General features: G+C 48.1%; 1 protein-coding gene across 1 annotated transcript in view; it reads right to left on the reverse strand.

Moving 5' to 3' along the window:
• Positions 1–23,024, reverse strand: part of LOC104409148 (immunoglobulin-like and fibronectin type III domain-containing protein 1) — a gene marked incomplete at both ends in the record, with an annotated part of 44,193 nt that overhangs the window by 7,582 nt on the left and 13,587 nt on the right. The window contains 11 exons of the mRNA XM_010018944.1: positions 12,476–12,802; positions 13,060–13,359; positions 13,945–14,140; positions 15,132–15,220; positions 15,611–15,904; positions 16,458–16,586; positions 17,370–17,543; positions 18,427–18,717; positions 19,236–19,532; positions 20,051–20,192; positions 20,938–21,062. Of these exons, the coding sequence (XP_010017246.1) occupies positions 12,476–12,802; positions 13,060–13,359; positions 13,945–14,140; positions 15,132–15,220; positions 15,611–15,904; positions 16,458–16,586; positions 17,370–17,543; positions 18,427–18,717; positions 19,236–19,532; positions 20,051–20,192; positions 20,938–21,062 (2,364 nt within the window). The remainder of the gene's footprint in view (positions 1–12,475; positions 12,803–13,059; positions 13,360–13,944; positions 14,141–15,131; positions 15,221–15,610; positions 15,905–16,457; positions 16,587–17,369; positions 17,544–18,426; positions 18,718–19,235; positions 19,533–20,050; positions 20,193–20,937; positions 21,063–23,024) is intronic.

The raw sequence follows: 23,024 nt of genomic DNA on the forward strand, positions 1-23,024 counted from the left end.
CCCTCCGCCAGACTGGATATACAGCCCTGCCTGCACACACCCACCGCTCCCCGCTGCAGGGCACACACAGCTCCCGCTGCCCTCGCCCCACATCTGCCTCCCCCAGCCTGTGCCGGCACCCACTGTGGGCAAGGGGATCGTGTGGGTACCACCGGGGACCAGGCAAGGCTGGGAGGCAGGAGGGGTGGCAGTGGACATCGCCCTTCCTTTCACTGTGAAGGTGCTTGTGGGTGAGGCTTTGTGGGTCTGGGTAGGGAATAGTGCTCTTTGGTGGATGGAGAGCTGGAGGATCTCCCACACAGCCTGCTCGGCTTGTATTTTATTATTTCCCTTTGTCTAAAGTGAATCAAAACGGTGTCTCAGTGCCAAGAGCCTGGGGACACCCCTGCTAGTAGAAGGCAGCATTGAACACACCATGGGTCAGAGCAGCATCACTGCCCACAGTGCCCATTCCTTCCTGGGCATCCAGCCTCCATCCTGCCGAGATGCTCCTCCCTTGGTCAGGGTGTCCAGCTCCCCATTTGCTTGCTCTACCTGCCCAGGACTGCAGGGTCACCTGCACAGCACCTAACGTAGAGGTCATGGAGGGTCCTGCTGTGGTCATGGGGGTGAGACCTCTTCCCAAAAGGGGTTACCTTTTCTTCATGGACATCCATTGGATGAACGAGGGCAGGCACCAGGCAAAGAGTTGGGGCAACCTTTGCAAGTAACTTGGGGTAGCACAGAGAAAAAGAGGACTTTTAGGCAGTGGAAGAGAAGATAAAGTGGCTGTACAAGAAATGACATGTCGGGTTACGAATCCGAGCAGAGAATTCTCCCTCTGCCAAGCCACACTGCAGCAACTCGCCTGCAGAGAACCGAACACCTCAGTGCTGGTGTGACCAGTTTCAGGTCGAAGCAAGAGCTGACAAAGCTCCTGCCAAGCCACGAGAGGCTGATACAGGAGAAGAGGTACAAACCCCAACTGCAGGGAGGCCGAGGGCAGAGGCTTCCCGTGTCTCCCAGGACAGCCCAGAGAAGGGTCAGGAGGAACGGGCTCCTTCCCACTGTCCCATGGAGGGTAAACCCCATGGACAGGACTGTGCGGTTTCTCTCTGGTGGGAATCATCAGTGCCCAGGCTCTGCCCACAGGCCTGGTACTTTCAGCACCCATGTGCTGGGTCCCTCCTTGAAAGGAGAAGGAAAGCACTTTGTTTCATTCAGGTTTTGTGTTTCTCTGGTGGCCTGTGAACAGTATTTTGTATTTCATAAGAACAAGAGCAGTATCAGAAAGCACAGGGCATGTTCCTGGGGAAGATGAACACTGTGCACCTTCTTCTGATGCTTCAGGATGCTCCTCCAGTGAAACCCAACAGCAGAAACTCAAGCTTTGTCATTGAGACACAGGACTAGAGCAACTAGAGGGTAATTACCTTTAGTTCCCATTTCCTGACACCTCACCCAAGGGATGCAGTGCCTTTACTCCGCTCCATCATCCAACCAGCCTGGACACTCAAGAGCATGCCCAAGCAAAACCAGCCAAGATGAAGGCTGAGTGCTGCCCAAGAGCAGACTGACGATGCCCAAGTGGGATGGAGAAGGATGAAGAGCAGGCATGGGTCTGTGTGCTTCCAGCCCGGGTAGGGAACAGCAAAGCAATACCTGGCTGTTGTTTTGCTCTGTCCTACTTGTTTCTCCTGAAAGCTTGTTATCGATGCCAAGCGATGTTTTCGCAAATCAATGACAGGCTGTCAGCGTCAGATGGCTTCTGCACAACAAAGTGCCCAGCTCTTGCAAACCTGTAATGTCATTTCCCCCACGGCAAGGAACAGCCCTCACCCTGTCCCTGCACGGGAGAGCCAAGTGTTTATCACAGCCCGTCATTTGGCTCCGGCATCTGCCCTGTTTCATAACTTGCCCAAAATGCTGAGCTGGGCTTGGTGCTGGGGACAGGGAGCGGAGCTGGGGACGGGGCTCACAAAGGCTTTCAAGAAGCAATAGTTTCTTGGTACATGTTTGTATGGTCTAGCTCAAGGGAAAGAAAGCTGGAGAGGAGCTTTGGGCAAGGGATGTAGGGACAGGATAAGGGGAATGGCTTGAACCTGCCAGAGGGGAGACTGAGATGAGCTCTGAGGCAGAAGCTCTTCCCTGGGAGGGTGCTGAGGCGCTGGCACAGGGTGCCCAGAGAAGCTGTGGCTGCCCCATCCCTGGCAGTGTTCAAGGCCAGGTTGGACACAGGGGCTTGGAGCAACCTGCTCTAGTGGAAGGTGTCCCTGCCCGGGGCAGGGGGTTGAACTGGATGACCTTTAAGGTCCCTTCCAACCCAAACCATTCTATGAACCTCCCTGGTTTCTGCAACAGACTCTAAATCCATGTCTAAAAGAGCAAGAAATGCTTAAATGAAGGAGCTCATTGCACCTCTGTGCAAACTGCTGCTTCTGCTCTGTACCCCGGGCTGGGGATGCTTACTTAGCAGGGCATGGCGAGTGTCATCCCCAGCGCAGCAGCAGAGCTTGCACCTACCAGTGCCTGGAGCAAATTCCCTGTCTGCCTTTCTGTCTGGAGCTCGCAGGCAGCAGTGGGGGGAAGGCGGAGAGGGCAACAAACCTCAATTCGGGGTGTGATGGGCGACAGATTGGAGGGTTAAATAAAAAAGACATCACAATAACTCAGGGCTCTGCTGATGTGAGGGTGTCGGGGCCGTCACCGCGGTCCAGCCGTGCATGTGCATCGCATGGCGATGCCATGACTCACGGCCCCGCGCCCCACACGGGACACGCCTTGTGCATCTGCCCTCTTCAAAGCATTTTTGTACGAGTTCCTGGGATTCCTGCCAGCTCGCCGATCGCAATCAAAGGGCTCGCTGGCCCGGTGCTGCTCCCAGAGTGGTGCAGGGTTTGCTGTTCCGACTTGTCAGGCACTCCTCAGCTGGAAGTGGCTACGGGTTGCTGTGAAATCTGCCAAGGGAGAACGGTTGGCTCCCAAAAGTGGTGGCAGGGAGTCCTGCTGTGGTATTCCTCTAGCACTCAGGGTTGCTGCGTCCTCAGGGCAGGTGGTCACCAGGAGGGACAGAGGTAAGCATGCTGAGGATTTCTTGTATTCGCCTTGCCCCAGTAGAGCTGAGGCTTCCCAGAGCCTGGCACGGTTTCTCCATGAGGAAACCTGCACTTCAGATTTGCAAAGCCTTAGTTTTGCTCTACCTCTCACAAAAGGTTCTCTTTCTTCTGTGGGACCAGAAAGAGCCACTGGAAGAGGGCAGATGGAGAGCTCAGACCCAACAGGGTAACCAAGATCCAGCTGCAAGTGAGCATGGAGCTGCCACAAGCTGAGGGAAGCCACCCAGAAGCCTGCTGAGACATGTGGGCAAGGTTGTTCTTGAGCAAAGCCTTCCCTGCACTCGCACACGTGTGGCACCGAGGTGGTTCTGGGGTGGTGCTGCAGGAGGATGAGAAGGTGGGGCAGATCATGGGCTGGCCCTTGGCAAAGCAGGTAGACTTCACCAAGCCCCAGAAGTCTCCTATTGTGGATGGGAGCTTAGGTGAGGACAGTAAGGAAGGCTCATTCACACAGAGCAGCTGCGAGGCTACTACATGCAGCCAGATGAAAGCATTGCGTAACGGAGATCAAGTACCTGGGAACGAAGTTAATGCATCATCAAGGTGTGTCCTAACAGAAACATGGAATAATTGAGATAGAGAGGAAGAGACTGACCTTCTGCCCAAAGCACAGCCAGCTTTGCTGGACCAGCTCAGGGTCCAGTTGCTCCAGACGTTGTCCAGTTGAGGTTGGATGGAGATCCTGCAGCCCCTCTGGCCTCTCTCCCAGTGTTTGACTTCCCTCATGGTGGATTTTTTTCCCAGGTATCTGAAAGGAATTTCCCGTGTCCCAGCTTGTTCTCACTGCCTCTCTTCCTCGCCCCATGCACCTCTGAACATCTGGCTCCATCTCCTCTGCATCCTCCAGTTAATTCCCCACATAGAGTATAAGATCCCTCCAAACTTTCCCTCATTCAATCTGAACTAACCCACCTCTCCCAGCCTTTTCTTTGTGTTCCCTGAGCTCCACTCCTGACCATTCTGGGGCTGGAGAGCAGACCAAGTCCCTGCCCTGTCAACTGGACCTCCTTGGCCTCGCATTCCCGGTTCCCTGCTTTTCCTGCCTCTGTTTGTGGCAGATGGCACATGTAATGCACCTAAGGGAAAACACAAAGCAGGGCAGGATGTCTGTGGGCTGGAGACCACCCTTCAAGCTCTGTGAGGGAACCTGCAGGTCCAGACTCAGTTGCTATCCAGACTGAGGGTACAGGTTGTCCCCTCTGTGGTTCCCTACTTCCCTACGCTCGGCCATCCGCTGCCAAACAGCACATCCCAGGTCCCACCTTTGATGAGCAACAACACCACAGCTCTGAACTGCTCCCAGTTGTCAGCAACTAAAAAGGGACATGCCATGGTCAGCAGGTCACTCTGGAAGCTAGCACCAGGAGTGACCATGCAGTGACAGGGAAGGGCAGGCACCAGGGAGGTGCCCTGGGTGGGGAGGATGGTGATGGAGATGGAGAGAGCTCTGCTTTCCCTCCAGGAGAAGACTATCAAAGTGGCCAGTCCACCCAGTTTAGTCTCCTTGTGTCACCATCTCACTTGAGGAGCCTCCACAAAATTGGTCAAGGAGCTGCTGATCTCCCATCCCTACCCAGTACCCTTTGCTATGGCAATGTCCAGTTCAGGGCAAGCTGGTTGTCTCTTCACTCATCCGTGTCAAGGGAGAGATGCTTCACACCAAGATTCACCATGTGGGAACCTGTGGCAAAGCCTCTCCTTGCTGTGGTCCTCACCCAGCAACTCAAGGGCAAAGTTTGTGACGTGGTTTGAGTGAGTCTGGGACAACAAACTCCTTTGCAGAGTCCAGGAGGCTGCATCAGATCCCAGGATCTCTGGGGCTGGCCTCTCCCAAGGTCTTTCCCAGTGCACCACAGTGTAGGCTGTTAATCTTCAGGAGAAGATATGTGGGAGGAGATGGGTGCAATGAGGGACACCCTGTGCTCATGGCACTTACCTGTGGTGATGCTGAAGCCTGTTCTTGGGGACCCCTTACCTGGGGTTGCTGCAAGAGGCTTCCCTTGGAAGTGGGCAATGCTGTTGAGACAAGCATGGGAGGTTGGTCTGCATGTCTGTGTCATGCTACTGCCCACCACGTCCAGCCATGTGCACACCAGGCTTGGTCTCAATGCTGCTGGAGGACAGCAAACACCCACCCCTGGTTTATAATGGAGAGAAAAGCAGCTGTGGATTTTGCCATTGTCAAGTGCCATCTCCCTTTCCAAGTCTTCTGTAGGATGCAATAAGCTACCACGTGCATGCAAGTGTCACTGCCCTTCAGTAGGGGAATAGCATAGAGATATTTAGGTTGGAAGGGTCTTTGAGAGGTCCTGGGTCATGGTCAAAGTCAGGCTCACTGCAAAGCCAGCTCAGGTCGCTCCAGTCCTTGCCCAGCTGAGTTTTGAATATCCTCAATAAAAGATCCTATACCAGGGCTGCACATCCCTTATGGGAAAAAGCTTGTTCCTCACGTGCAGTTGGAATTGTCCCTGCTGCAGCTTCTGCATGGTGTCATTTGCCCATTCTCACCTTGGAGAGGACCTGGCTCTTCCTCCTGTGGTGGAGAAAGGCTCCTAGGTAACCTCTGATCAACCAGGCTGAAGGCATCACCTCCTCCATCCTCCCCATACGTGGTGTGCTCTGGCCCTGAAGAGAAAATTGGTGTTTTAAGCAAGTTGACCAGCAGCTTCATGGACATAAGGAGAGCTTCAGTGCACAGACTGGGGATGGATGACAACTGTGCAGCCAAACATTGTCCTTTCTAACTCCAGAGTCCTCCATGGCACCTGGGGGACTGCAAACATCCCTGTGGAAGGGTCAGAATGAGCAGCTGAAATGTGGCTCCCACTGGGGTCTACCACATCTGTTTGCCATGGCTGCAGAACTCGAAGCCAGCGCTCTGCAGTGTGAAGATGCTGAGGCTGAAGAGGAGGTTCACCACTTCTGTGACACCAGAAAGCAAATCCTCTTTTCTTTAAAGACACTGTAACTGCTGGGCTTGAAATACACGTATTTCATTCAAATTAAAGCATTAAGGACTGCTCTACTTTTAGGAATGACTGGAAACCAGTATCTTACCTTGCTTCTGTAGAACAAAGTGTCTCATCCTCCTCCTGTAATAAGAACAGGCTGATGTTCTGTACAAAGGTTTCACCTAGAAAACCAAGGATGTTTCAGTAGTTATTTGGTAGCATCTGCCCTCAATAATCCCCAATTTAAGTTGATTTGACAAAATACAATAAGATTCAGACCTCTCGGTGCAGAAATGGGTTTTAACACCATTTTTCTAGGAAGCTTTGCCCCATATCCTACTTGAGGTCTCACATCCTGGAAATTTCCTGCCCTCATAGGCAACAAAAGGGAGAGGAAACGGCACCTTGCCGCAGCCCAGCAGGAGCTTTTGAAGGAGGGCAACCTCCTTGGGAAGGGAAACTACTTGTTCTTGGCACAGCAAATGGAATTCAAAGCATTTGCACTGGCTGTGGGAAGGAAAAGAGGACACATTTGCAACTAGGACACCTTTTTGGCCTTGGGTGGTACAAAAAGTCCTGTCCCAATGGATGGGAGGCAGAAGTGTTGGCCAAGGGGACTCCCAGCTGAATGTCCCAGGGTCTTCCCTGCTCAGCAACATCATCAGAATGAAAGAGGGACAGGGATTTATCCTGGTTCTGAGGCAGGCAGCATGGACCCTGCTTTGGGACATTCCCAGTCAGAGCAGGCTGCATCTACAGATCATGCTCTTTGGACCCATGTGGTGGCCTACAACGTTATTATTGATGATGATGATGATCCAACCCTAACTATTCTATGATTCTATGATGATTATCATCAGGGTTTTTTCTGTGTAGCTCAAACGTCAGAATTCATTGAGGGCAGTGGTGGGGTGTGGGTTTTCCAGCACAAACCTCAGGACGTGTGCTGGAGAGAGCTGGGTGGAATAACTCAAGCCAAAGCTGAAGACTGAGATAGTGATGGAGAAGCCTGGGTCAGGAGTGGACAGCACATATGGACAGGTAGCTCACTGCAGCTCCACGTTAGGACACACACAGGAGATGACCCATGCATGGCCCATGTTTCTCTAAGGTCCCCACTAACCTGAAAAGCTCAATAGCCCCAACAGAACTGCTGGAACAGTCTCTGCAGCATCACAACAGCATCTGCCCTCAGAGCCTGGTCTTCCCCACATAGGAAACATGATTGTCCTAAAGGCTCAGCGTTGTCCGAGGGTTTCACAGCCCAGCTCTCGCCACGCACCAACTCATGACCAGGCTTTCCTGGTGGCTGGGGTTAACTGTGCAGTCAGCACACACCCCTAGGGCGGCTGGTGCCAAATTCCTGCTGCCCAGACACTCCAGTGTTGCCAGCGTGAAGCTTACTCGCATATTTGATTGCATTAAAGGCAATGAACTCCTTTCTGGGCCAGTTTTCTAGAGGGGTGGACAGGAGAGGTGGTGCAGCCCTGTTCGGGCTCTTTCCTGCAGCCTGACTGCCCTTTGGACCAAGGCTCCCAAAGCTCTGATTTGCCTCGCCGGACGAGTTTTCAGAAGCCAGCTATCAGCGCCTTGCTCCCAAACACGTGTCCCTGTAATAGAGGCAGTTTATCCTCTGCTAGAATTGAGCAACTCAACCCTCGTCTTGCATTACGGAGCCTTTCAAGCATCATTTGATAAGCACTATGAGCGCAGCTCCTCAGGCATTGCTACATCTTTTGGCGTGCTTTGCCCTGCCAAAACTGTGTTTCAAGCTAGCTATAAATTATGCTTCATGGTCGGCTTTCATCTGCTCGCCATGCAACGGGCGAGAACAAAGGCCACTACGTGCCACACCAAGGCAGAAGAGCCAAGGGCCGGGTGGAGGTAGAGGCAATGCAGGCAGCTGGAGGAGGCAAAACAACCTCTGCCCGCTGCCAGCCTTACATCAGGGATGTGGAAAACTGGGGCTGTGCTGCCAGGGAAGGAGCTGGGAATGGTGGGTGAGGAAGAGGAGGGGAAAGAGGGCAGAGAAACCTGGGTTTGCCTGCCCGGTGCTAAGCGGTTACAGCAGGCAAGGGGGAGGCAGCCACATTCCCACCCAAGGGTCAGTGCAGAGGGCTGCACATGGACAGCAGAGGTGTGGACACAAAGAGCTGCGGACACAAAGAGCTGCACAAGCCAGCATCTCCAGAAGCTCCGGCTGCTCCAAGGCCACCCTAAAGGGAATGGCAATGCCCAGACCAGAGGTTTGGACCAGGTCAGAGAGTGGCTTTGCTTGCACAGGAGTGAGCAAGCAAGAGATGTCATCTGCAGGGTAACAGAACTTCACAGGTCAGTGCCTCTGGGTCTGACATGCAAATCTGCAGCTGCTGGAGAAGGCTGAGCCTGCTGAGGGTGAGGAGGAGCCAGTGTCACCGGCGAGGCTGAGGGAACCAGCCAGCACAAGCACATTACACTGTGTTCCTCTGGGTGATTTCACTCACATTTCATCTCAGCATGATCCCTTTTGGGTGAGCTCTCGGACAGCTCTGACCCCCTGGAGGACCACAGCAGCCAGGGCTGGGCAGAGGGAAAGGACTAGACCTGGAGGCCTCTTAGATCCCTATTTACAGCAAGAATAGCAGATGAGCTGCATTAATGCTGTGATGATTTCCCCATCACCCACACCCCAGCTCCTTGGGGCTTAACAGGATCCTTTCTGTGAGTCAAGGTACTTCCTGAAGCTGCTCTCAGAGCAACCGAGCACACACAGCATCACCTCCACTGAGCTCGTGGTGCTGCATCCTGCCTTAAAATGAGACTAGAACAACGGTGAGCTCCATCAGATAGAGCAGCACCCAGGTTAATCACACACCTCTGGCCCACAGACCATGCTCAGTGGTCAGGCAGGTGAAGATGCTGTCCACACTGGGTTCACCTCGCTGACTTCAGCAGTGAACAGCCAACACCAGCCCCACTGCAGCGGCTGGGTTCTGTCTGTCATGGTACCAGGTCCAGAAGTAAGATTAGTCAGGGAATTCGGGCATCAGCCCCTTCACACTCCACTCTGCCCATTCAGAACACACTTGCTGCCAGGCTGACAGCTCCTGGAATGGGAATGGGAAGCAGTATAAAAGGACAAAAGTCTTACCTGATGTTGAGAAAAGGAAGCCATGAAGACAAAGCAGACCAGGGCAGTTCTCCCACCTAGAGCAGGACACTGAGTTGGACCTTAGTGAAACCACAGCCCCATCCTGGTGACCACAGAGTCATGTAAACCACAGTGGCTTGTGTGCACCCATGCTCTGCTCCCACATCTCCATCCTCCAGCCACACAACCAGAGCTGAGCATGGAATAGAAGGAACACAGCACGACACGCAACAGGGTACCACGGCTGTGTGTTTCCATGCAGGTCGAATTCCTGCCTTGGTGCAGCCTACAAACCCCTCTGCGTGTGGTGTAAGTGGCCTCCTTACCCACCTCTGGGACTCCAGCAGCAGTCACCTCCTGGTTTGCATCTCCAGACCAGCTGCACTGTCTCTGTTCAGGAGCAAAGGCTTTGGAAGCAGAGATGATGATCCCATATGCCCCTGTCCCTATCCAGATTTCTTGTCAACCCCCTTTAGGTATTGGGTGATGTTTGGATCTAAGCTACAGGAGCACACAGAAGGGCACCATCCTCAACTATTTGAGGGTGACAATGTCAGGGCACCCTTGAGTCTACAGCCACTGCTGCCATAAACTCATAACCCAGGAAAGAAGTGTTCAGGCCTTTAGCTCGAGGTAAGACATGTCAATGGCAGCTGTTAAATGGAGGTTCATGGGCGATCTAAAGTTTCTCAGGCCTCTGAAGAAGCTGGAACCACAGAGCTCCTGCACTGTAGAAGCCTGGGGAGACCTGGAGGGCTCTGCAGTCCTATAGCACCACTCCCTGGAAATGAAGGGATGGGACCAGCTAAGCAGCCAAGGGAGGAGCAAAGGGCAGAAGGTGGGCCCCAATGGAAGACAAACTTAGTGGGGAGCAGCCCTGTATTTCTCTTGTGTGTAACAGGGGGAATGTCCATAGGCTTCATCCAGTGGCTGAAGGAGCACCTGCAGCAGGGTCACAACACAGTGGTGAGGGTTATCACACTCTAAATAGACTGATCCTTGCTGAAGATTGGCATGCCACATGAACATTCCTTGTATCAGCTGGTAGTGATAGCTTCAAGGAAGGAGGCATGATGCCACTTGGCTGTGGGTACATCCTGATCACAGTGAGTGGCTGCCTCATGCTACCATGCACATGCTTATATCCTTCTGAGCCTATTTCACGTGAGCAGAGCCTGCACCACTCTGCCACCCCATCAGCACAGGCACAGATTAGCAAGAATTAAACTTGTAAAGGCCTTTTAGCTGTTCTTCTGCTCTCCCAAGGTGCCACAGGAACCTACATACACAACACAGGGCGAGGGGTGAGCTCACACAGCCTTTACACATGAGAACTGCAGCAGACACCGATTACAGTCAGGAACTGGCTGCACTTCCTCCTCCAAAATAAAAACTTACTCGTGGTGGATTTGCCTGAATTATGGTTTAATGTCATCATCTACTGTCGCTTTGTCTACAACATTGTACAAAATAGCAGCAGAAAGAACATTTCAGCCCCACACAAATGTTTGACTGGGTCTGAGGATCCAGTGCCTTTGAGTCTTTGATCTACACTCTCCTGTTGCCTAGATGCTGGCAAAGTACCTTTGGTGCTAAGGCTCCAGTGCTGTATGTTCATACAGTCATCATAACATTTGTGCTTTCCAGTCTCCTCCTCCACTCAGTGATGGAATTCCCCAGCCATGGCAGAAGATCTCTGGCGGTACCTCATCTTTCTGGTCAAACATGAAAGACCTTTAACCTCTTTTTGCATTAGGCAAAAACATTCCAGCAATGACATGAGGTTGGGGCAGTTGTGTTTCAAAGGTGGTTTAGGACAGGTACATCCTGGTTTACAGCACTTGCTCTAGTAGATTTTCTAAGTACAGCACTGATCTGCACACACTAATACAGTTGGTTCTAGATTTCCAACCACTCCCATCAATGAATTTTCACTGTAAGTAGCTCTACCCCATGTTAGCCTAGTCTGAGAATGTATCCCTTTATAGCCCAGATAAAACTAGCAGGCAGATACTGGTTTCAGCTTAGAGGTTAAGGGAAATAAAACACTCAGCTGCTATTGGAGGTGGAACAAATGCAGAGCACAATTAGGAAACCTGTTGAGAATTACATGGAATCTAAAATGATTGCTTTGGATTAGAAAAATCACACTCTAAAAGGCTTCCTAGATCCCTGGTGTCAAGAAAGACTCTTGCTGCAGCCTGCCAGTAGGTGAGTGGTGTGGCAGAACGATCTCTCCCGCCTGTGTTCTCCATGGAAACTTTCATCTTAGCCAATTATTTCTCCTCTCATCTTCTGTGTTCCTGAAGTTTCTAATTGTGCTTTAAAGGTCTAGTGGAAACCTATGATCATTTCAGAGAGATACAGTTCTCTTAGTGCTTTTCCCCCCCATTTTGGCTACAGTGCAGCATCATGTTCCAAATGCAACTACTGGCTCTGAAAACGAAAGCACTCAGACTATAATACACATCTGAAGATTAAGACATAGCGTTTGTGTAGACCAGTTCTCAATAAAACCCTTCATATTTACACAGCAGTGCAGGGATGTTCTCAGGAAGGTCATGCTACAAGGTGGAGTCTGAAAAGAAGAGAAAGGAGAAGTAGCTCAGTATTGTGATCAGGGAGATGTCTGCAAAAGGATGACAGGGATTGAACTGCCCCATTTCTCCACTCCTATAATCCCACCAAGGTATTCTGAATTGCATTAAAAGGAAAATATTTGACTCAAAGTAAAGGATATTTCAAAATGAACTGAGTAAAATTGCCAGCAATAGTTATCTATAAATATAATCCACCATCAGTCCTACCCTCAGTCAACCACGCTGATTCTCTGTTCACATCAGGATCCCCAGTGGCCCTATTTAACTTACACCTTGTCCCTCTCTTTCCTCCTTTCTCATTCCCTTTGGCCACATAACACCAGCTCTTTCCTCATTGCTTCACCTGACGTTGCACATCTGGCAGGATCTTCTGCTCTGCACTATAGAAAACTGAGACATTATCTTATCAAATGAAGGTGGGATATTTCTTTCTAAACGATTTGCTATGGCCAAACAAAACTCCTGGATCATGTGGGATTCAAGTGCTTTTCCCATGTCTGCCTTTTCATCTCTATTTCATTTCATAGTTCATGACTACTAAGATAATTACAAATTCAATAAAGCAGTCCAGATATCCACTGCCTTATGGGACATCGCTCTTGCCAGTAAATAAAGCTGCATGGCTACAGTTTTAAGGCATCTTAACAGCAGTGACGTATCTTGACATGAAGGAAGAGGAGCATTAAGGATTGTTCTTACCTTTAATAGTGAGGAAGGCTTTGCTGAATGCACGGCCCGACTCATTCGTGGCTTCTACCATATATTCTCCTTCGTCCTGTTTCGTGACACCCAGGACGACCAGGGAGCAGACTCCGAAGTCGTTTGTGCAAAAATAGGTGGGATCGTTGGAGAGGTCTCTACTGTCCTTATACCACCTGATCTTTGGAGGTGGATGGCCTCCAACTGCACAGCTCATGTGGCACTCGCTGCCAGTGGTCACCACGTGAGGCTTCAACGGGACAAGGATCCTCGGGGGCTGGTTCTGATTAACTCCCTTGTACTTCTGTGGTTTGACATGAAGCTTGGCTGCAAACAACAACAAGCAGCACATAAACACAGCTCAGCTACTGCTCCACAGCAAGACAAGACAGGGCTTAAAGGACTGGCTTTCAGTCATGACACTTCCTTCCTTGCTGAACTGGAATGTCTTAAGTTGTCTCCATGCATTCCCTAGGCAACTAAGTGTTCCCAGGAGGCCACCCCCATTTCAGGATCATGTGTTAGAGACAAGAGAAGAAACAAAGCATGACAGCACACACAAACATCTGTAGAAGCTGATTTACCCTTTGGTTTTTGAATTCTCCAAGGCTGCACAGTTTCAGATGGACCACTGGTTCCCAAGTTATTTTTTGCCACAACTCTAAAGTAGTAGTCCCGGCCTGGGATCAGGCTGGTGAACGTGAACTTGTTGGTGTAGATCAGGTCACCCACCACACGCCACAGGCCCTTCTGTGATTCACGTTTCAGGACTGTGTAGTAGAGGTTACTCTCCCATTTCTCAGATGCTGAGGGCTCCCAGGTTACTGTCACTGTGTTTGGCACATTCTCTTGCAGTTGAATAGGTCCAGGTGATTGTGGGATATCTGTCAGATGAAGGCAAATAATACCAAAGATGTAGGGAGAGTGGCACAGTACAGAACCCTAAAAACTCAGAGTACCTTCTATTTCTGGGGGCTGAGTAAACATCCTGGTCATTAGAAGGGACAAAATTAGATTCCTTCACCAGTCACACCAACTCATTTGCTATTAACTGAACTTCTGCCACATTACATCTGCATTGCTCAGGATCTTCCCTTCTTATAGGGAGGAGATGAGGGTGGTACAGCTAAATTTGTATAACTTCTGGGGAGACAGCATATAGAGTTGTAGTAGCTATGACTAAATGTCCTACAGCCTGCTGCTAACCAACCTTAGACTGTTACAAAGGGGATGACCTGCTCTCCTGTGTTTTGCACTATCCTATTTAAGCAGAGTCACTTGGGAAGCCAGTTGTTATTTTAACCAGTGGACTGCTCTGTCCTGCAGACACCGCCAAGTGATACCACAAAGTGACCAGACTGAACCTCATGGAAAATTGCACTTAACTGCACCAGTGCTCACCATGACCAACTCAGTTTGTTGCCTATCTGCAATGAATCTGCACGTATATGTGGTAGTGAGTGAGTCACCTGTAACTTGAACTTGGAAGCTGAATGTTTCTCTTTTCCCTAACCCATTCTGGAGCTCAACTGTGTAGGTGCCGCTGTCAGTGAATTCAGCTGCTCCGATCAGCAGCTGTGTGGTACCATCTTTGGTGTTTGTTGTAGCCTGGTTTGGAAGAGGATGCCCATCCTTAAACCAAGTCACCACTGGGTCTGGAGATGCCTGCAAAGAAAAAACACAAGTTGTGGCCCCCTTGTTTTGCCTCCAGATTGCAGCTTTAATTCTTTAGTTTTGTTATCTTGTCCCAAATCATAGAGTCTCAGACTGGTTTGGGTTGGGAGGGACCTTAAAACTCATCTAGTCCCAAAACCCCTGTCACAGGCAGGGATGCCTTCCACTAGAGCAGGTTACTCAAAGTATACCTGCAAAAATGAGTACCTACATGGCACACTAAAGTAATATTTAGAAATATGGATCCAAGATGGATCTAACAGGCCGAAAGAAAGGGCTGCTCTAAAGTTTCTCTGTAACTTTTTTCTCTGTGTCTTATAAGAATATTATTTGAATAAGATATCCAGGCTAACTATGTCAAACAAGGACAAATCAGGACAGACAGTTGACATCAGTAGTTAATAGTAGTTACTGCTGGATTTGGAAAGAAGAAACAACCTCAAAGTCTTTATTTCCCTTATGCCATCTTTGGTCTCTCCTCTTCCTGATATCCCAGATTTTATCTGTGTTACTCCGAGCTCATTTCTAAGCAGACAGGATTGCAGCGCTTGCCCATTCCTCAAGTCCACCTATAGCTGAAGTCCTGCTGCTTAGTATGACAAACAGTCAAGAAGATGTGGCTAGAAATGCTACCCCAAGGTCTTCTGAGGGAGTCAGAGAGGAAGAACTGATTTTTAAACTAAGTATGACAGATAGTATCAGATGATGCTAATATTGAGATAGTTGGATGGCCAGCATTGGGCCTTATCTGCAGAGGTTAATGAGTGACCCTAATGTCTTATAACACTAATGCTAAGAGTGACAGCTGAATTCTTGCTCATGTTTTCCCCATGCAGAGAGTATACACAGCACATGCAGCTTAAAGAATCTGCCCAGTGTCTTGTAAACAAAATTCCATGCCAGGAAAGCTCTGTTTTCCCTGTCTATTGACTACTACTTGAAAACAGGTGGGGAATTCTTACTAACACGTTTGAATACTTACTTCAAAGGGAATATTCACTCGGATGGTATTTCCTGCTTTTATAACCAGGAAGCTTTTCACTGTGTCATCTATTAGTAACCTTGGAGGAACTGGAAAAGACAGGGATTACAATAAAAAGTTGTACATTACTACAGAATCTCTGGCTGACAGTCACACACCTGTGTCTGGTATATTCCTAATGCCTTCCCAACAGCTAGTTGGACAGAAAAGAGGAGAAAAGGTAGTTTTGGAGAGGTTTTTGTCATAATGAGTCTTCAACATGAGCTGAACACTCTGCATCACACATTTATTAACAGTTGCATCTTCAATTTCCTGATGAGGTGACCAAGTAAGACCATACTCTAGAGGAGTGACATAGTACTTGTCCTTCTGCTATAGTCTGGAACTTAAAAGAAGCTTGTCAGTGACCTATAGACCTTGCCTGCATCCTTTTGCCTGTAGATTGACCTTGCTCATTCTGAAAGCCCACTTTGACTTACCCACAGGGAGAGCAGCTCCAAGGAAAGCTTCAAGCTCTGTGGCTTCTCCTGGGCCACTGTCATTGAGGGCTCTGACACGCAGGAAGTACCTCTCCTTGGCTCGGAGGCCTTTAACTGTGTAAGTGGTCATCTCTATGGGAAGAGCATTGCATTTGGTCCAGTCGAGGTTGTTAGAAGACCGCATTTCCACTTCATAGCCCTTCACATCACTCCCATCATTTGCTTCAGGTCTCTTCCATGTCAAGGTGATACTTGAGCTGTCACTGCTGCTCACTTTAAGGTCCTGCACTTGACCTGGAGATTCTGAAAAGAGGAATTTTATTTAAGCTATTTTTCTGGGATTTTTATCCCCTTTTTTCAGTCACTTCCTGAGATTCCCCAACATCACAGAATCACAGAATCATTAGGGTTGGAAGGGACCTCTGGAGATCACGCAAGTCCAACACCCTGCCAAGGCAGGGCCACCTAAAGTAGGTTACATACTTGAAGTGTATTGGATATCGACCCTGAACCTGTCTGCAACCCCTCCCAAGTACTTCTCCACACTGTACATCTCCCCCATACATGGAGTCTGCCACATCTTGACTGAGACATCACACAGGAAATCATAGAATCATAGAATGGTTTGGGTTGGAAGGGTTGGAAAGATCATCTAGTTCCAAACCCCATTCCTGCCTCATGCTGACAGCGGATTCTCTCCATTGCCATGAAACATTCCCAATTATATGATCTTTGTCTTCACATACTTTTACCAAGCACTTGAAGCCATCATCTCTCCACTAACATCGCCAGTCTACATTCAGATGTACCAATTCCAAGCCAGAAGGACGGGGGGCAGTGCACTTACTCGAGGAATCCCGTGCAAAGACAGGCTGTGATGGTTCACTGGCATCTCCTGTACCAGCAGCATTGACAGCTGCCACACGAAACTCATACTGCAGACCTTTCTTGAGGTTGGTCATCTCCAGCTTCTTGTCTGCAGAATGAAAAGGAGGGTGTTGGCTCAGATGTATACCATCAGGAGTCACTGATTCCCCTGCCCTTCCCTATCCAAGTGCATGTGTACTTCTGGAACGTGGTCATTGTATTCCCTTTCAAATCAAACAGCACTTGAGAGCTACTAAGTTTGAGAAAGGATAAATACTGCTTTTCCTCATGGGATAATCTTAAACTCTTCTATACTAGATAAGAAGTCCTAGCCTTCAACTGATAGATAATGCTAGCTACAGCCAAACACATCACTTGGATTTATATATTCCTTGCATTTATATATTGTATTTACATAGTCCTTGCACTTAAAAATTCCTGTCTACCAAAGTTCTTAGTGCAAGGATTAAGGATAGTAATTCTGCACATGGAATGAAGACTTTAGTTCCAGAAACTGAAGACATCAGTTTATTTATAGAGGATGCACAGCAGTGAGCTTGTCTGCTCTCTGCTCCAGCCATATGCTGGAGATCATAATCCTCATATTCCCAGGCATGCAGCTGTATATAAACCCAAGAGCTGGTTTTGCTATGGCACAGCTGTGAAACCTTAGTTGTGAGAATAACGTAGTTGTGGAAAAACATACACTATGAAAAAGAAGGTAAAACTTCAGACAGGAGTAACATGGTTGTAATGGGACAGGCAGCAGCTCAAGAATTAGAGGGAAAACACTGGTGTGAAAAGGTGCAAGATCCTCAGCAGCTCCTGAACCCAGTTGACCTTTTTGCCTTCTCCAGGTCCTCCAGTCTGTTCCAGGATTTAAGCTACCCACCTGCTATAGGCACACTGTTGACTGGCAGCCAGGTCATGGTACCCTTCTTGCGCTTCTGAACGAGATATCCCACAATTCGGGAACTGCCACTCTTCTGAGGTGCTTTCCAGGAGATTGTGATGGTGTCTCTGCTGGCACTGACAATCTCAGGGGGATTTGGGGCACCAGGTGTAGCTGGGAAGAGGTTAGTGTTTCATTATTAGCAGGCCTATTTTCATTGCAAGATCAGGAAGTGTTCTGTGGCATTTCTTGGTCCCATTTCCCCCAGGTATCCATGTGGATGTGTTTTGAAAACCTGATTGAGACCTGAGGTTATCCCCCACACAGAGAATTCAGCATGGACCTGTGTTCCTCAATTTTGTTTTCATTAATGACCTGCTCCCATCACAACTGACAGTTCCCCTGTCAGCCTATGGAGTGAGGAGCATCATTCTTACATGGTAGGAGAAAGACAGCAGTATTCCTGCTTTTAATGGTAAAAATGAGAAGCAGAATGCTTTTCTTAGCCCTCTGCTGAAGCATTCAAAATGCTGGTCTTCTCATGATCGTGAGAAGAATGTAGAAAGAAAAAACTCAGAAATAGAGCATTGATGGCAAAATTGTTCTAGTGTTTAAACTTATTGAAGGACAAAGAATAGAACTAGTTGTTTGGAAATCAGGGGAATGAAGTCATCATGCTGAAAAACGCTGCACATAAGGGAGACATTCCTTGGCCTATGGAGTTAAGAAAAGGCCTCACATGTTCCCCTTGTTTCCCCTGGGAAAAACATTCTTTGATCTTCATGCATGCTGCATTTCCCCTGTGAAACTTGCTTTCCAGTTCAGAATGGAGCAGAACTGAGAACCTAACGTCACCCCGCTCAGCATCACCAAAGCCTACAATAAACTTCTAGTCTTGATGTGCAATCTCCACAGATTTGGGTGAAGACCTCAGAGCTGCAATTCAAGTTTAGATCTGTAGCAACATCTGAAATGCAGCGAGTTTCCCTTGATGTCATCTTTGACAATGGATTTCCCAGATGGTTGTTGAACACACTTATGGAAAGTGATTCCTTACCTTTACTGACAGCCTTCACTTCCTCCGATTCCAGTGCATCACTGGTGCCCTCAGCTCTCCCCCTGAAGTGATAGCTCGTGTCTTGTTCCACTTTGTTAGTAGTGAAGGTAGTGCAGCTCCTGGGGGTTTCTCCCAAAGTCACCCACTCGTTCTTGCCCACCTGCTGTCTCTCAATGATGTAGCTTTGCACAGGTTTGCCCCCATCATCCTTAGGGGGCTTCCACTGAACGGTGATATCATTTGCAGAGCTCTCCACGATTTTGATGGGTCCTGCAGGTGGTTGGGGCTTGTCTGGAAAGATGGACACAGAGAGTCTATGAGTTGGCTCCTGCATTTGAAGCAGGCACTGCCTCTTGCTCAGCAGCTGTGGGGAAGGCAGGCCCTTCCTCCATGGTATTATTACTCTCATACTCACTGCACCAATTCAGCCTGCTTATCAAGGAAGAGTGCCATTTCTGGTCTTCCAAAAGAGCTCAGACATTTATGGTAGGGCTGAATTTGGCCTTGATCATCTATTTTGGATTTGCCTTTTGCATATAGTCCCATCTCCAACAGCTGCCCAACATTGAAAACTCAGCTGCTGAGGCCATGCAAAACCAAACTAGATCTGTATCACCTTGTACTAAGGGGCACCTGGTACTGAGAAACACATCAGCTATCTTTGCTTGTACTCTAGTTTGATGGGAAATTACATAGTCTTGTTCATCTTGGAATATCCAATAGCTCTAAGTAAGATTGTTACCAGTGTTAATGGGTTTCCTGCCTAAACTTTACAATGAAAACCACAGTGGATATTATGGGGCTCTTACCAAATACCACAAGTTTTAAGTTGATCTCCAGGACTCCACTGTCATTCTTCAGCCTGACTTTGTAATCCCCAGCGTCCTTTCTCTCACTGCTGGAGATGGACAGCTTGGTAAAGGTGTCTGTTTTATCAACACGGATCCTTGTGTCATCTGCTAGCTCCATCTTGTCCTTTAGCCAAGCTGCTCTGATTGGCAGCCGACCCTCAAAAGGGATCTTGATGGTTACGTTCTGCCCTGCCTTGGCCACAGTAGGAACACTCGTTAAGTTTTTGAGGAGAACTTTGTCAACCTGTGGAGGATCTAAATGGGTGATACGAGGTCATTAAAATCTGCAATTCAAAGAGGATGAGGATAAGGCTTACCTTGGAGGGAAGGGCTTCCCTCTTGATGCTGTTAATAATGCTTAGAAGCTCACAACATTTGGACCTTCACCTTTAGTTGCATGCTCAGTGCTTCACATACATTCATGTACTTTGCTAGGGGTTAGTTATCATAAAGTATTTTTGGTATCACACTGATTTGGTATCAATGGGAGCACATTTCTCATAGGAAATAGAATGAACACATGGATGAATCTCGCCTGATAAAGCGTTATGTGCACCCAAAAATCACTGAGTTAATAGAAGCTATTCAGGAAAGCTCCCTACATAAATCTGTAAAGATAAAATGCACCAAGCTGTACAAAAATTATCTCCAATTTACATGGTAATTCTTTATAATAAAGTTCTCAATAACCAGCAATAGGTCTCTGAGAAGACATGTTCTGTTTAAAGCACATGAAGGCTAGCACACTGCATTGGTACTTTGTGTAGACTCACCTTCAACAAAAATTGAAGCTTCAGTTTTTATATCTCCACTTTCAAACCTGTATTTCCCAGCATGAATATCTTCCACTTTGTCAATAATTAGTTTGTGGACTAGACCTTCCTTTTTAAAACACACTCCCTCCATGCTGGTTAACTACGAGGTGAAGCACAGAAACCAAAACACAAGAAATTGAGATGTAACTGAAAAGACTTAGGAATGACACATGTTTAATTACACTAATATTCTGAGGTTACTCATCTGGTAACATTGCACAACCATTATCAACATATTCCCCACAAAGGCTTGATTCAAAGTCCATTAAAAGACATTTTAATACAATGCCCAAGCTCTCTATTTCTATTCTTAATGACAAAAAACTTTGGTCCATGCTCAAGTATAACCCTTCTGGACTCCTATGGTATCACCTGGATCCCACAACAGGAATTACTCTTCAGTGCTGTTTTGGAACATAGAATAAGATGCCTACACTTGACCTTAAACACTGATTTGAAAGAGCACTCTGCTTTACACCTGCCTGAAGGATCCTTTGAAGATCTTCCCCTTGCTCTTTGCATATTTCTCTCATTCACCAAAGAAAAGAAAAAAGGATTGTGTTGCAAGGAAGAGGCCCACACCATCTCTGCCCATGTAAAAGAATGGCAAACACAAAGCCTCCTATGGTCAGCAACAATGACAATGTCTTGTAGCAGCAAGAGGGAGAAATCTTGCTGTATTTCTATCAAGAACCTTACTATCAACAGGCTCCTGCAGAATCCTTCCAGGGCCATACTCAGACTAGAGTAAGACCGGCAGAGGGAGGACACTTTGACACACAATTTAAGAGGTAAAGCCAGAGAGCGGAGCCAACCGTAAAATACAGCACTTAGAAGACACCTACCTTTAATCCATCTTTAAACCAGGTTCCTGACACTCCATCTTTACTGACAGTGCAAGACAGCTCAGCTGGATCCCCTTTCAGGACTCTGACATTCAGTAGCTGTTTGTTGACGTGACAACGTGGTGCTGAACATTCAGAAAGGAAAATGTTGAAAAGATGCTAACTCTGTGTTAACACTGACAAAGAAATGTATAGATGAAAATGCACGTGCACATGAGGAGAACCATGCACTCTAGATACTGTAGTCATGACAGGCTCTTGTACCACGAGCCTGTGGGCTAGCTGGCATGAACTCATTGCGCTGAAGGGACATGCCAACTGGCTGGCATATGATATAGCCCCAACATCAGCCTCATGGGGAATGGATTCATCACAAAACACATTACCTATCTACAGGTTTGCTATTTTAAGTCTATGCTAATTTTCCTGGCTCCCTCTATGGAAGCCATTGGGAAAACTGGGCTACTCCAGGATATTCTTTTCTCTGCGTTGAGCAGATACAGGACTGCCCAACCACTTTCCCCTAAACAGCCCCAAGTCTCACTGTCTCTACTCCCTCTTTCACATTAACACCCTCATCCCCTCTCTAATAAACACCCCACCTCCTTCCCTATTAACTCCAATTCTGTTGGTTTTCTTCCTTATTTATATGTATGCCCCATCCCTGGCAGTGTTCAAGGCCAGGCTGGATGGGGCCTTGAGCAACCTGGTCTGGTGGAAGGTGTTTTCACATTATCATCTTGCCAGTGTAGCCATTGGTCTTACTCAAATGGCTGCATACACTTTACTCTGCTTTTACTATAAGCAACACCTTACTACTTCTGGTGTCACAAGAGAAAAGAGCACTTTAAATCAGGCACAACGAGCCTGTTGATCCAATATAAGCAGGCACAGATCTGTTTCTAGAACTTGGAAAAAAAGATATCTGCACTTGATCTTGGAATGAATAAAGTGATACAGTAAGTTTTACATCGGAACAATATCAAACATGCCCATATTCCTTGAAACTCTATGGGAACTAGTATGTCTGTTCTACATGGATCTGAATCATGTATTTGATTGAACAGATGGTACCTGGTTTAGATAATTTAACCAAGGAGAATTTACACTTTTAAGGAGTTTGAGCTCAGCAAATTGTGTAAGGTCCAACAGCAAATCAGTGGTAGAACGAGGAACAGATCATAGTATAACCCAATTGTGAAGTATAGCTACAGTTGTCTAAAGCATAAGATCCAATTTCTCTCCAGGATTAGTGATGTGAGGATTAAACTGCAAAGCCCAGCAGGACAGAAGTCACGGATCAAACACGTACCTTTCAGATCATCGAGGCAATAATGTCGTCTTCTTTCCACACTTTCTGTATTCTTCAAGAAATCATTTGTTTTAATACCAAGGCTGGGCTCCTCTTTCCTCTGGTTTATTGAAGGAGGTCCACCATAAAGAGCTGACATCTGACCATAATCCAATGAACCTTGACCAAAACTACCTGAACTTATCCCACCAACAAATCTATTACGGGATTTACTCCCTGCCCCTCCAAAGGTAGATTTGGTGCCATGAAGGGACCGTAACTGTCCTAGATCTCTGCCCTCAACCCTGGCAGCTCCTCGACCTGAAAGCGAACCTCTGTCATCAGATGAACCTTTGTTCCCTGATCTGAAATCACTGGCAGTGCCCTTTCCAGTTTCACGTCCAGTAGAAGGCTTGCCAGGCTGTGAATCCAGCCCATGTTCACCACCTCGTCCATCAGCACCTACCACACCGTCTTTACCACGGACTGAACGTAATTCCTTTCCATCACCTCCCAAACTCCCAGTGCCACCCAGATGAGCCATGGCTCCAGATGACCCACTGTCCTTGCCATAGGTAGACCCAGTATCCCGTATAGCAGACCCACCTATACCACCACGTTCTAAGGAAAAGCCATTTCCTATTCCAACTGCATATCCGGGAGCTTTGCTAGGAACAGAATCCCGGCCATGGTGAGATCCCATTGCTTCCGCACCTCCCAAAGGAAAACGAGCACCTCCTGCCACAACCCCAGTTGGGAAACCATCCTTTCCATATGGAGATCCAACTCCCCCTGC

This window comes from Nestor notabilis, unplaced genomic scaffold (genome assembly GCF_000696875.1).
Source record: "Nestor notabilis isolate BGI_N333 unplaced genomic scaffold, ASM69687v1 scaffold5637, whole genome shotgun sequence".
Taxonomy (NCBI): Eukaryota; Metazoa; Chordata; class Aves; order Psittaciformes; family Psittacidae; genus Nestor; species Nestor notabilis.